Source organism: Thamnophis elegans, chromosome 13 (assembly GCF_009769535.1).
Source record: "Thamnophis elegans isolate rThaEle1 chromosome 13, rThaEle1.pri, whole genome shotgun sequence".
Lineage (NCBI taxonomy): Eukaryota > Metazoa > Chordata > Lepidosauria > Squamata > Colubridae > Thamnophis > Thamnophis elegans.
In genome coordinates this window covers 23,419,336-23,434,014 of record NC_045553.1, presented here as the reverse complement: position 1 = coordinate 23,434,014, position 14,679 = coordinate 23,419,336, and the positions used below count along the sequence as shown (strand labels likewise).

The 14,679-nt window shown below is 45.9% G+C and overlaps 1 protein-coding gene across 1 annotated transcript in view; it reads right to left on the bottom strand.

Moving 5' to 3' along the window:
* Positions 1-14,679, bottom strand: part of FAM178B (family with sequence similarity 178 member B) — a 260,763-nt gene that overhangs the window by 103,129 nt on the left and 142,955 nt on the right. The window contains exon 7 of the mRNA XM_032229885.1: positions 684-774. Coding sequence (XP_032085776.1) covers positions 684-774 — 91 coding nt within the window. The remainder of the gene's footprint in view (positions 1-683; positions 775-14,679) is intronic.

The window sequence follows — 14,679 nt, the reverse complement described above, 5'->3', positions numbered from 1 at the left end:
GATGTGTACAGTAGATTTAATGGCAATGAGCTAAACCCGAGGAATCCGTTTGATTTGTGCATCGTCTTTAGTTCAGCTCCTTGGTTGGTTGATGTGAGGATCAGCAAGGGTGCAAAGGCCTCCAAAGAGTGACCTGGCCAAATGATTGGATTTTGTAGAATCCACTGAAGAACACCACACGTATGAAGATATTTTACTCTCCGGTAGCAAGCAGGGTCAGCCTGCCAATGTATTTTAGATTATGGAGGCCCAATTTACTAGGCCGTGATTCTAAAGCTCTCTATGATGTCCCTGGACTTTTCACATGCCATTCAGCAATCCAATTCTACAGCCTTGTTCACCTTAGCTACTCTAAGATCTGGGGACTTCAATCCCCAAAATTCCCCAGTCAAGCATGCATGCATGGTTGGCTGGGGAATTCTGGGACTTGAAGTCCCCACATCTGAAAGTTGTTGAGATTGGCAGACGCTGTTCTACGCTACCCCCTTACCAGGGAAATGCCTCTTTCACAAGGAGTGGTGAAAGGAAATGGTCCAAAAACAAAACTCAACACCCCTCAACACCCTCTCTTGGGGATGATCCCCCCCAAATTATTCCAAGATACCTCCCGCTATGCAGAAAGAGAATCAATGAAGCATCACCCCTGACCCCTTCCTTCTCTTCTCCTGGTTTCCCAAACTCACCTGGATTTCTTCTTGCCAGACATTTGGGGCCATCTTCATTTTTCCAAGAAGCTTCATAATGAAGTAGAGGCTGAGATTTCTGCGTAGTTGTCTGAGGAGGAAGAACGGGTGAGATGCTCATCAGTGCTCTTCTAACTGCCTTGTATTCCCTTCCCAACCCGGGTGCTCAGTTTGGCATGGAGTTGGCAAATTCCAATATTTTCCCCACCTCACCAGCCCCCATTCTTTTGGTTTTGCTAGCCAGGTAAGATGAGCAGCCAATACTTGTAAACATAGAGATAAACAAACAAATGTTTGTGGCCCGCCAGTGGCCAGCAGAGTTGGACAATGAGGAGGTTGGGAAGGAACCTGGGCCAGTCCTGGAGTCTGGGGAAGGCTCTGATGAGGGCTCTGTGTCGTGCCAGAGGCAGAGAGGGGACCAGAGCCGTATGCCAGTTATCAGCTGCTTTCAGAGTCAGACATCAGTGAGGCAGAAGAACAGCTGGAGCCTGTTCCCAGTATGCTCATGCGAAGAGCTGCCAGAAGAAAAGAACCACAGGTGAATGGACTCTCCCATAGGAAATGGGTTCCTACCAGTTCAGACCAGTTCATCCAAACCGAACCAATAGTAGCTTTCCTGGTCCCAGCGACCCAGGCCTGCCACACCCCTGAACCGATTGCTGTTGTTTTGCTTCTGTGCATGTGCAGAGCAATTTTTATGCAGCATGCACGCATGGGGTGCCCATAAGTGAACCGGCAGTAGTGACTGCCAGAACCCACCCCTGCATATGACCCCCCAACAATCTGGGTCTTCATTTTAATGACCTCAGAAGGACAGAAGGCTGAGTCAACTTTGTAAGATTTGAACTGTCAAATTGCAGTCAGCCGGCAGTCAGCAGAAGTCGCCTGCAGTACTGCACTCTAACCACTGCACCACCAAGATCTCCGGCTTGAGCAGGGTCAGGCTAGAAGACCTCTGAGGTCCCTCCTGACCCTAAGATTCCACATTCCATGTTATGTCTCAGGTGCTCAAATTTCTTGGGCTGATCCTAATGCCACCTTCCTGGAGAGGGATCAGTTAGGTGGATACAAAGACGGTGAGGGAGAAGAGGTAGGTGGGAGTTTCCCATCTAATCCATCTCCACAGACCTCAGAAAGCAGATGGGGGGCAGACAGAGGTGGGTTCCTACCAGTTCGCACCTATTCGGTAGAACCGGTTCGTCAAATCTACCGAACCGGTTAGAAGAGGTTCCACCAATGGACCCGGAAAGCAGGCCACACCTACAGAAGAGCTTCCAAACTTTTTTGAAACCCACCACTGGTCCTTGGATATGATTATTCTACACTATCATGCCCATATTTATAAAACTCAGTGCCTCTGTGAAAGGTAAGGATGACTACTGCGTTTGTGGTGCAATCAGAACATTGTGTGTGTTTTTGTATAAAATATTTTATTCAATTTTCACATTCCATTTGCAATCATTTATATACAGGGTATTTACTATAAGAAAAGAAAAGAAAAAAAGAAAAAGGGAATAAAACGAACAAATAAAAAGGAAACACAACTCATCATTCACAACCCCACCTAACCCTTCCATCCTCCATACACCCCATCTACCCCCTCCAACTTTCCTTTCTCCCTCTAACACTCCCCTCCTACTTCCCTTTCCCCTCAAACCTTCCTTCTCCCCTTACTCCCCGGACACCCTCCTTACATTCCCCTTACTCCTTCCTTACTCCTCCCTCTTCCTTCCCTCTACCTCCCTCCTTGGTGTATGCCTTTATTCGAGTATTGTTTGATCTGATAAAAGTAAAGTGAACCAAGGAAAATAATAATAATAATAATTAAAAAAAAGAACCACCGTATATAAATACATTCTTGTTCTTATTAAAACTATATTAACACCCCCCCACCCCACCCCCCACAATCCCCATCCCTAATCCTCCCGACTTCCCAGGGCCCACACCTGGCACTACCTTCTATCTAAAATATCTTGTATACATATGGATTAAAAAATAAAAGTAATATATCAAAAAAAAAAAGAAAAGCAGAGAAAGAAAAAAAAAAAAAAGGAAAAAAAGAAAAGAGAAAAGAGAAAAAAGAAAAAAAGAAACCACTCTTTGTGTTGATCTCAGCCCCCCATCTTTATCTATGCTTAAATAGTATAAATCATTCTATCTATATTTTATTCTCATCTCTTACTTCTTTGCTATTTACCCCGACCTTCTGTAGGCTCTCCCGTTCCCTTCCTAAACCTTATGATCCCTTCCAATAAGATTTAAGCAACGTGGTTCATGCCATATATTCAAATATAACTTTACAGACAAGTAATCAAACTTTCCCTTCTAGTAAAATTTAAACAACGTAAGTGATCTTTCTTTACCCCTTTTTCAAACAGTAATTCAAAATAATCTAACCAGATTTCCCCTTCTTAGTAAAGTTAAGCAGCGTAGATCAGATATTACTTTACACAGGAATCAATTTCTATCTTAAGATAATTCCAACCGACTTCCCCTTCTAATAGAATTTAAATAACTTAGTTCATTCCACATGTATTTTACCCTCATCCCCCACTTGTATGATATTTACCACTATCAAATTTATACTACCATTTGTTTAAAATATAACTCAGAGCGATTTGTAGCATAAATCATTCCACATATTCCAATAATACTTTCAGCAAGAATCAGTTAACCTTCTATTTTAAGGTAGTCGCTTCTAACAAAGTTTAAACAACATAAATCATTCCGCATTCTTTTTACCGTTATCTTAAGATAATCCCAAGCGGCTTCTTATTCTAATAAGCTTTAAACAACATAAATTTTGCCCTCTTCCCTTGCTTGTCTGGTATTTACCTCAAATAACGTAGTTCATTCCACATGCATTTTACCCTCATCTCTTGCTTGTCTAATATTTACCACTATCAAATTTATACTAGCGTTTATTTGAAATGTAACTCAAAACTATTACAACCAACTTTCCCTTCAAATAAAAGTTAAATAGCATAGATCATATTCAAATAATACTTTCAGCAGGAGTCAGTTAACCTTCTATTTTAAAATAGTCCCATCTAACAAAGTTTAAACAACATAAATCATTCCGCATTCTTTTGACCACTATCAAATTTATGCTAACGTTACTTTAGAATCTAGCTCAAAGTAGTTTCACCCAGCTTTCCCTTCTGATAAAAATTAGTCCACTTTTTCTACCGGAGAGAGGTCTCAAACCCCCATTCAGTCCTCAACTTTAGGAAGTCTTTTGAAGTATCTAAATTCTCGATCTGCGTTCTTCTGCTTCTCCGAGGGAGGAGGGGCTACCCCCTCCATCTTGCAGCCGCATGGCCAGCCGTTTGCTTTCTCCTTCCGCTTGTCTCTCCTCTCTTCCAAGCGCATCAGGAAGTCCCGCCTTCAGAATCCTACAATAGAAATCTTGAGCCTCTGAAACAGAGTTAAGACGAAATCTTTGATTCTCAAATGTAACCGTGATGCCGGCAGGGGCCTCCCATCTGTATCGAATCTGTTGACTCCTAAGCTCTTTAGTTAAAAAGGTGTAGTCCCTTCTTGCTTTCAACATCTGGGAAGGTATATTTTTGAAGACAATCACGTCCTGGTCATCAACTCGGAGACTGTTATTATGAAACTTTTGCACAATCGCGTTTCTAGATTCTTTTGTAGAGAAATGTATAATTATATCCCTCGGGAGCTGTCGCTGTTCCGCTATCAATGAGTTCTGGCGATAGATTTTCCGAATCTGCCAATCAAAGTTAAGTCCCGGGCTTCCCAGCGCATGGCTGAAGGCTTCAGCAAAGGTCTGTTTCAAATTCTCTTGCTCCTTTTCACGGAATCCTCTGACTCTTATTGAAAATGCCTTCCTATCAAAATTTAGCATCATAAGCTGTTCTTCGTTATTTCTAATTTTTTCTTGTAAAATTTGAATATTGGTAGTCAAATCAAAATTAGCCTTCTCCAAACTTTCCAATTTGTTCTCTATTTCAGCAGAGTAATCCGACAGGGCAGACACGGCTGCAAACGTATTCGCCTTCATTTGATTAACTTTAGATTTTAGATCATCATAAAGTTGCAATACAAATTCCTTAAGTTCTTGCTTAAAGGCATCAAAGATTTTAAAGAGATATTCCTGTGTTAAAACTTCTCCAGTAGAGGGCGTAGGAGACAAAGGCTGTGTTTCCAAAAAAGATTCTTTAAATTCTTTAGACACATTTGTAGCAAGACGCTTCTTTGATCTGGGTGCCATAATAAATAAACAAGTAAGCAGCGCTTCGCTCCCCTCTATTTCCAAAGAAAAAGAGTTTATTTTGTTAAGGAGCGGTCTGCAGGAAGATAAGCCCGGCTAAGTACATCCAGTAATCATCCACGGAGAGAAATCGCCATTTTGAAGTCTATTTAAACAAAGAAGTCTTTAAGACGAATGGTGCTGGTATTTAAGATAGTAATAAAAGCATAAATCTCACAGGGGTGGTACCCTCCCGTATCAAATCTAGCTTGAAAAAAACTTTGTTTTGTCCTGGGGGGGGCTAGCCTGTCTGGGGCTGCCAAAAAAAAAAGGCAGCTGAGAAGAACTGGCCGGAGATAAAAGCTCCGCTTCGGCTGGATCTAATCTCTTCCACAGCCAAAAAAAGAAAAAGGCTGTGGCTTACGAATAGACCCTAGTCTACGGAGCTACCCTCCCTGCCCCTTTCTTAGCCAAAAAGGGGTGCTATCTATGATCTTATTTAGATATACAGACCAGATCTCTGAGGAGCTCGGTGGAGCCCTCCTCGGCAACAGGCCACGCCCCCAGGAAGTCCCAACATTGTGTGTGTTGAAGTTGTTTTAACACAAACCAAAGATGCCTTTTGAAAAACAAGTTTACATCATATTCTTATGCATGCCAGTGCTGTGTGTGAGGTAATTTAAGATGATTCTGGCAAGTGTCGTCGGCATCTTCATATCCGGTCACATGGGCGGCAAGCCACTCCCATCCGGTCACATGGGCAGCAAGCCACTCCCACAAAGGAGACCACACCCACAGAGTAGGTTCGAAAAATTTTTGAAACCCACCACTGGGGGCAGAGGTGCATTGCTGCCGGTTCCCACCAGTTCCGCCGAACCGGTCGTGGAAACTGGGAATGGGTCGCCGAACTGATAGGGACCACAGGCTGGCCACACCCCTGAACTAGTTCCCTGGTCACCCATGCCATTGAAATATTTTCAGGCAACTGTGCATGTGCCCAATAAACTGGCAGTAACACAGGCAGCAACCCACCCCTGTTGGGTGGGATGGTAGACATCCCTCTGCCCTCTGGAGCTAAATAAACACCCACAGTTGAATCTCTCTCATCCAACTCTCAGGTTTACACTCAACTCTTTTATTTTGCAAGTGCCACAGATGCATCCTGTTTCCAGCGCGAGCTCCAGAGAACTGCACCACCTCCAGTAACAACGAGGCCTGAAATTTCCTCAGCAAACAGGTCATTCGTTACAAGCCTGTTGTTGTAAGCCTGGTCCCCACTCTTGTTCCCAGCAGTCTCGTGGAAGCATGTCTTGACACGGATACAGATTAACAGAGTTGGAAGGGACCTTGTAGGTCATCTATTCTAAACCTCCCCCCCAGCAAGAGACCTGACACCGTTTCTGACAGAAGGCAGTCCAGTCTCTTCTTGAAAATTTCCAGGAATGAAGTTTCCACAACTTCCAAAAGCAACTTCTATTCTATGGGCTGATTGTTCTCACTGTCACAAAGTTCCTCCTTAATTCTAGGTTGAATTTCCCCTTGGTCAGTTTCTGTACATTGTTCCTGATATAACAAAGGCAACAACTATATTTGTAAGAGCAACTCAAACATCTAATTCAAGCCCACCATCCAAAGAGGGAGGACAGGACGGTGGCTCAGTGGTTAAGACGCTGGGCTTGTTAGCTGGAAAACCGGCAGCCCAGGTTTGAGACCTAAGCACCACGCAACAGGGTGAGCTCCTGTCCTCACCTCAGCTCCTGCCCATCTAGTAATTTCAAAACCATGCAAAGGCGAGTAGATAAATAGGTACCACTTCAGTGGGAAAATAACAGTGCTCTGTGATGTCATGCTGGCCACATGGTTGTGGAAATGGCCTTGAAATGGAGACGAGAATTGCTCCCTACAGTTGGTAGTGACTAGCGGAGTAAAATCTGCAGGGATGTCTCTTTTTTATTATTTAAAGAGGAGCTTAAGAGGAGAGTAATTTTTAAATCACAGGCCCTTCTGTCCTGGGAATGTGGAAGTGAGACCGCAAAAAGTACCTTAGGATGATTAAAAAATGTAAACAGGTCCTAATAGTCTGGCAAATTATGCTTGCTTTTGTCCTTTAGTAATTACTAACTGATAACCTGGTATTTATTTATAGGGGGGAAATGTCCGGACCAAACATAATTTCTAATGTTGGATTTCCCCCCCTACCAGAGGGAGCCCCTTGTGGAGTACTGTGAAGCCGTTACCATGGCAACTCCACTGCGCTGTACAGTAGTACAGTAGAAGCCATTTGAAGGCACAACAGGCTGCATCTTAACAGAACACACACCCTGAGGGATGTTAGGGGTGTCTTACCCCCACAGTATTCTTCTCCAGAGAGTAAGCTATCTGTATACCAAGTTTAGTTGAAATTGTTAGAGGTGTTTCAGAGTTATGCTGGAACACACACACACATACCCAGATATATATATAATTAAACTCCCCCCGTGTTTTAACTAGGAACTTTGAAGAAGAGAACAGATGCAGATCTTAACGCTGGGATAAGTAACTTGAGGTAAGCCATGAGGCTACTGTTCTTCAGTACTGGTAGTCCTCAACTTACGACAGTACTTGAGCCCAGAATTATGGACATAAATAGTTGCAATGGTTAAGCAGGTACCATGTGACTGGGCTTGACTTTACAGCATGTTTTGGAGTGGCCGTAAAAGTGAAGGTCATCATTAAGGGAACCCATGTTACCGAACGGGCGTTTTTGTCAGAAAGCAGAAGTGAATGTCAGAAATCAGCACAAAAACTGTGGGAAATTTCGGCCGCAGGACCCTGGGATGCTGCAAACCGCAGGAAAGGGGAATCTGGTTGCTAAGGGCCCAAAATGTGAGCATGGGACCCACAGGGAGAGGAGGGGGGGTGTAACTTCAAAATCAGAACGTTAAATGCCCTTTGGAGGATGATTGTAATTTCAAAGCGTTGCTAAGCAACCAGTCGTAAGTCGAGGACTACCTGTAAATATTTTCTGTTGCTGAAGAAACGGCTTCCCACATTCCTCCTGCAGGAGCCCTCTCTTAGGAATTGTGTAAATGCTGAACTGTTGGTACATGTGTGCAATCCTGAAATCTGGCACAGTGTGACAATTGCTCCTAAAGGCAAACTGACTGCAGCAGATGTGTGGATGGAGACCTACACTGAGATTTCATACCTCCTGCAATCTCGCTCTCGCTCTTCTTTTCTCTCACTCTTTCCCTCCCACTTCTTCTCTCTCTCTCTCCCTTCTCCCTACCACTCCCTCTTTCTCTCCCCACTACTCCTCTCCCTCTCTCTCTCTTCCTCCCTCCCTCCCCCCCTCTCTCTCTTTCTCTCTCTCTCTCTCTCCCTCCCTCCCTCTCTCTCTCTCTCACATACACACACACGGAAAGCAATTTTGTAAGATGCCAAACAAGAGGTGTCCTCAGAGTACATTCAAACAAACCAAGACCGCAGCCGCCCTCTCTTGCCCGGGCTTTGTTTTCTTTTATTTAAACTATATTTGTAGTGTGTCCTTCATGAAAATACTCCTTCAGCAATTTGCAAGACGTTGCAAGGTATAAAAAACAATAAAAGGAGGGAGGCATGAACAGCCTTCAGGACACATTAAAACAGCAAGGAGTGACCATAAAATAAAATAAAATAATAAAATAAACGGAGGATAAAATCAATATCGAGCTGAAGACGAACAAGCTTGCACTCAATCCCGACAAGACCGAGCGGCTATTGATGCTCCCTCCCAAAAATGGTCCAGCTATTCCATCCCTTAGCCTGGGGGGTGAAATTATACGGCCCTCAGAGAGGGTTCGCAATTTGGGAGTCCTCCTGGATCCACAGCTGACGTTAGAACATCATTTGTCGGCTGTGACCAGGGGAACCTTTGCCCAGGTTCGCCTGGTGCACCAATTGCGACCCTACCTGGACCGGGAGGCCCTTTGGATAGTCACTCACGCCCTCGTCACCTCAAGACTGGATTACTGTAACATGCTCTACATGGGGCTGCCCTTGAAGAGCGTTTGAAGACTTCAGTTAGTCCAGAATGCAGCCGCGCGAGCGATTGTGGGTGCACCTAGGTTCACCCACGTTACACCTATCCTCCAAGAGCTGCACTGGCTGCCCATTGGTCTCCGGACACGCTTCAAAGTGCTAGTCGTTACTTTTAAAGCCCTGCATGGCATCGGACCTGGGTACCTGAGAGACTGCCTCCTGCCAATTACCTCCCTAAGACCGATTCGATCGCACAGACTTGGCCTTCTCCGGATTCCATCTGCCAGCCAATGCTGGCTGGCGACCCCCCCCCCCGGGGAGGGCCTTCTCTGTTGCAGCTCCGGCCCTCTGGAACGACCTCCCCGCTGAGATCCGGACCCTTACTACCCTTCTGGCCTTCTGTAAAGCTGCTAAGTCCTGGCTGTTCCGGCAGGCCTGGGGCTGTTGAAGCATCCAGCCTCACTTTAATTGTGAACGTTGCTGCTTTTTAAATTTTGTATTGTCTTATTTATCCCCCTTCCCTTTTTATTGTAAGCCGCCCGGAGTCCTTCAGGAGTGGGTGGCATACAAGACCAATAAAACAAACAAAACAAACAAGACAACAAGAGCATTTTATTCTAATATAATCAAGTAATAAGGAAATGTAGTTATTTATTTAGGGAAAGGGGCAGAAAACGTAATTTATCTTTGCTCTTGCTTGTCTTGTTTGTTTGTCAGGCATACATGTATTCCTCGGCTTACAACCATTCGTTTAGTGACTGTCCGATGACCATTTTTCACACTTACAATCATTGCAGTGGGACCCCCATGATCAAAATTCAGATGATTGGCAACCGGCTCATATTTACGACGGTTGCTGTGTCCCAGGGTCACATGATCCCATTTTGTGACCTTCCAACTGGCAAATTCCACATGGACGACAACCCTGTTATTCTCTTAACCACGGCTGACAGATTCCAAGTAATAGATCCATAACAAGCAAAACTCCAAGGCAGGCAATTTCCGCGAAGGATAACTTTATTGGAAATAAAGTGAAAACCGGCTCTAAAGGTTCCCGCGGTTTTCACCTAGTTAAAAGAGAAAGTTTTTCCCATACCCAAAACAGTCACATGGTCCAATCAAGACGCTGTTTGGTCATCTGGAAGACCTCCTTCGTCCTTCCACGGTCCAGGTGTGAGAATGCCCTTGGTTCTCAAGAGATAGCATTTTGCTTCGGCTACACAACCCCCTCTATCTTTAATCCCCATCCCTTTTCCTGAACTCCAGTGTGGCAACCCTGAAGCTCCGATAGGGCTCCGGTCAAGTCAGCTTCAATGGCAGGAATTCAATTAATGGCAGTGGCAAGAAAGGTTGCAGAATGGGGCAAAAGACATTCAACAACTGTCTCGCTTAGCCACGGAAATGTTGGGATCAATTGTGGACATATTCTGGTCAAACAGCATTGGGAATGGTGGTGGGTTCCGGATCCCGTTGCAACTGGTACAATGCAACGGGGCCGGGTGTCCACTACATGCATGCACGCAGCACACACGCACACATGTGCAGCATGCGCATGCGTCTTTACCTCCTGTGACTCTCTGCGATGCTTCTGTGATGCTTCAGCTGCTCGGAGGAGCATCGTGCAGGCTCTGTACATTCCGTGCGTGTGCACAGAAGCACCGAAGAGCTCAAATACTGGTAAGAAGCTTGTGCGGGGAGTGGGCCCTCCGGAGCACAGTACCGGAATGGTACCCGATGCTCCCAGCAGGCACCGGTATGCCCATATTGGGGCGTACTGGTCGTAATCCACCACTGGGACATATGCCGAGGACTACCTGCATAGAGAATAAGATTTGTGGAAAAGCTTTAAATTCGCGCTGTCCTCTTTTCACGGAGGTTTCTGAGCCTTCAGCTTCTAAGCGCTTCTGGTCAAACAACCCTGGGAATGGCAGTGGGTGGCTTTGATTCCAATTAGAAAAGCGAAGAAGAGTTTGGCCACCCCGGGGGAGGGGGATAAAGAATGCTGTTTTTCTTTCACAATTATAACTAGCCCTACTTGTTCTTACTTCTCCAGGGACATGGGACATGTCAAAACAGATGCAGGGTTTTTACAACTCTTTAATGTTTATTTTCCCAGCTGAAACCTGTAATTCCATGACACCCATGTCCACACCCATTCCTGTCTGCCCATCTCATCCCAGAGTCTGGCTGGCCAGGTGAGTTTTGAGTTCCAGATGATTCGAGGTGAGAAGCCCATCATCCACTAACCCTGCCTTGTGGTAACTGCCTTTAAGTATTACAGTTCCCAATTGCTTTTACGCAGTGGTGAGATTCAAAGTTTTTTTACTACAGGTTCTGTGGGTGTGGCTTGGTGGGCTTGGCTTGGTGGGCGTGGCAGGGAAGAATACTGCAAAATCTCCATTCCCACCCCTCGCACACCTACGTATGTACACCAGTAACAGCAGGGTCACAATCTGATTGTGTGAACAAAAGCTGGTTTGAGGTTCAGGAAATCAGAAGTCATGGGAGCTTCCAAGAAGAGACTGGATTGGATCTGTCAGAAATGGTGTAGGGTCTCCTGCTTGGGTGTGAGAGTTGGACTAGATCAGCTGTCACCAACAGGTGATCCGTGGACCACTGCTGGTCTGCGAGAAAATGGTGGTCTGCAGAAAAATTATTTGCATTTTTATATTGCATGAAATCAGGGGTCCTCAAACTACAGCCCCTGGGACGGATACTTGCAATGAACACTTGTGTTGCTGCAGAGAGTCTCTCCCTTCGGGGTCTTTTTATGTGGGTCGGAGGGGATCTGCTTCAGCCTCCTGGTGCGGGGCTTTGGGCGAAGGATGGAGGGAAGGGCCGCTGGTGGCGAAGAGCTGGAGGACCTTGTTCCAGTGGGACTGCATCATGGCCTGGAACTGGTTGACCATCTCAGCCTGCTGAGCCTCCAGGCGCCGGCACCTGGCCTTGCACTCCTGCAGGTCTTCCCTCTGCTTGGAAAGCCTATGCTCTTAGTCCTCAGTGAGGTGCTTCTGCTGAGCCTCCTTCTCAGCCAGATCCAATTTGAACTGAGCTGTTTTGCCAACTTTTTCTCATGGTGGCTGTTTAGCTTCAGCAACTGCTTCCTGTTGGGGCCCTAAGGAGCACGGGCGAGCAGGCAAGGAGTGGCTGGAAGGGGAAGGGCAAGTAGAGGCTGGCGAGATGCCCCTTGACGTGAGTGACATTGAGTTGGTCAGGCCCACCCAGTCACAAGACCACCTAGCCACGCCACCCGGCTGATCATTGGGCAGATCATATTAGTGGTCCGCGGGATTTAAAATTATGCATTTAGTGGTCCCGAAAGGTTGGTAACCTCTGCACTAGATGGCCTCCAAGGTCCCTTCCCACTCTGTTATTCTGTTATCTATTCAACGGAAGCAGAAGTGAGCAGAGGACCCCAGGTGCATCATCAAGAGCCTTCTCTAAAGGAAAGGAAAGATTAAACGATCCATCTTTTCTTTTTCGGCATGATTTCCAAGTTTTTATGGAAGCTTCTGGAGGATTCTGAACACAAAGAAGGACCAGTAGCGCATTTGCACAACATACTTAACCTGGTTGCTGCATTAAATCGTACAAGAGGCTTGAGGAATATGTTGACGGACAAATGTGCTTGGATTCTCAGATTGTGCAAGACACAACAAGTCAAATAGAACGTTCATCAAACCTCACGTGCGCTACTAAGCCATGTGACTTTGTGACAGGTTTGTGTACATAGCTGGACGAAACCGAGGAAGCCTGCCAAGTGCATCTGCTGCTCTTTAAGAAAGAAAGTGTTTCTCAAGCTTGGCAGCTTTATGTTGTGGCCTGCCAGCAGATTCGGACAATGAGGAGGTTGGGGAGGAACATGGGCCAGTCCTGGAGTCTGGGGAAGGCTCTGATGAAGGCTCTGTGTCGGAGGCAGAGAGGGGGCCAGGGCCATCTGGGAGTTATGTGCTGCCTCCAGAGCCTCTGGTGTCAGACAGCAGTGAGGCAGAAGAACAGTGGGAGCCTGTTCCCAGCGTGCACATGCACAGAGCTGCCAGAAAGCTTTGAAAAGTCCCGTTTCACTCTGTGCTGTGTTTGGCCTTGCTCTGCATTTGGCAGTTAGGTCTCTGGAAGCCTTTTAAGGGAGATAAGGTGGGTGTTTATCAACATTCCCCTGAAAGACTGTGGCAACTCAAGCAGACATCTGTTGGAATCTTCACAGACTGTTTGTGAATCCTTGCATACTGTTAATGACCATAATTTACAGCAGTATAAATAAAAGAGGGACAAATATTGTGATTTCTACTACGTCAGAACACTTTAAGATGTGTAGACTTGAATTCCCAGAATTCCCCAACAAGCCATATATCTAATACAGGGGTCGGCAATCTTAAACACTCAAAGAGCCACAAAGGTCCTAACTGGAAGCCCCCTGTTCAATTCTGGAGACAACCGTAAGTCCAGTTCCCACACCATAGATTCTCCTCCTAGCATGGCATCCTTTTTCCTCTACCTGTCCTACCCAAAAACCCTATCAATTGTGGTGCCGACTGGCAACAGGGAGCCGCAGCAGAGGGATGAGAGAGCCATGTGCGGCTCCAGAGCCGCAGGTTGCCGACCCCTGATCTAATGCATCTAAAAATTGGGAAGGTTGAGCAAGTTGCTCTAAGCAGTAGGAAAATCCTATCCTTTGGCTGACAGAAGAGCTGCTGCAACTCCCAGAGGCAGCTTTGTTCATTACCAAAATGCTGTTCAATCAATCAGAATAGAACTTGAAGGGACCTTAGAAGTTTTCTAGTCCAACCCTGCTCAAACAGGATACATTATACCAAGGGTGTCAAACTCAAGCCTCCGGCCCGCAGGTGCTTAGAGTTGGCCTACAGGGTTGCCCTGGAAATAGTGAAAGACCGGCCCATGGCCACGAACTCCTCCTGTATCCCTCTATAAGTGAAAGCGGAGCTCTGGGGGGTGCCATATATGCCCCCCAAGCTCTGTTTTTGCTGGCAGAGGGCTTCAGGAGACCATTGTGGCACATGGCCCACCTGAACTCCATTTTTGCTGGCAGAGGGCTGCAGGAGGCTGTTGAGGCTGAAAACGGAGTTCGGGAGCCCGTTTTCACTGGCAGAGTGCAGGCACCCTTGACATGAGTGACGTCAAGCTGGCCACCCCCTGGCCATGCCCCTCCCCCCAGCCACACTGAGGTCAAACACAACTTTGATGCCTCCCCCATTGAAATCAAGCTTGACACCCCTGCCTTCTATCATTTCAGACAAGTGGCTGTCCAGTCTCTTCTTAAAAACCTCCAGTGATGGAGTACCTAAAACTTTTGGAAGCAAGCCATTCTACATTGGTTAATTGTTCTCACTTAATTCCAGGTTGCTTCTCTCCTCAATTAGTTTCCATCCATTGTTTGCGATGCTTTGGAAAATAACATTGCTATCATGTCACCCCCTAGCTCTTCTTTTCTCTATACTAGCCATACTCAATGCCTAAAATCGTTCTTTTAACCTCCAGGCCTTTAATCAAAAGCTTAGTTGCTCTTCTTTGTAGTTTTACTAAAGTCTCAACATCTTTTGTGTAACACGGTGAGCAAAACTGGACACCGTTTTCCAGCTGGGGTCTTAACTAAGGATTTATAAAGTGGTACTAATACTCCATGTGGTTTGGATTCTCTGCCTGGTTTATATAGGGTTGTATGTTTAGTTGGGTACAGCTGAAGTGTCTAACACGGCTCCTGACTCATTCCTGCCTATTGAATGATGCAAAGTAGGACAATGGGCGATCAAATAAAATGCACTCAAC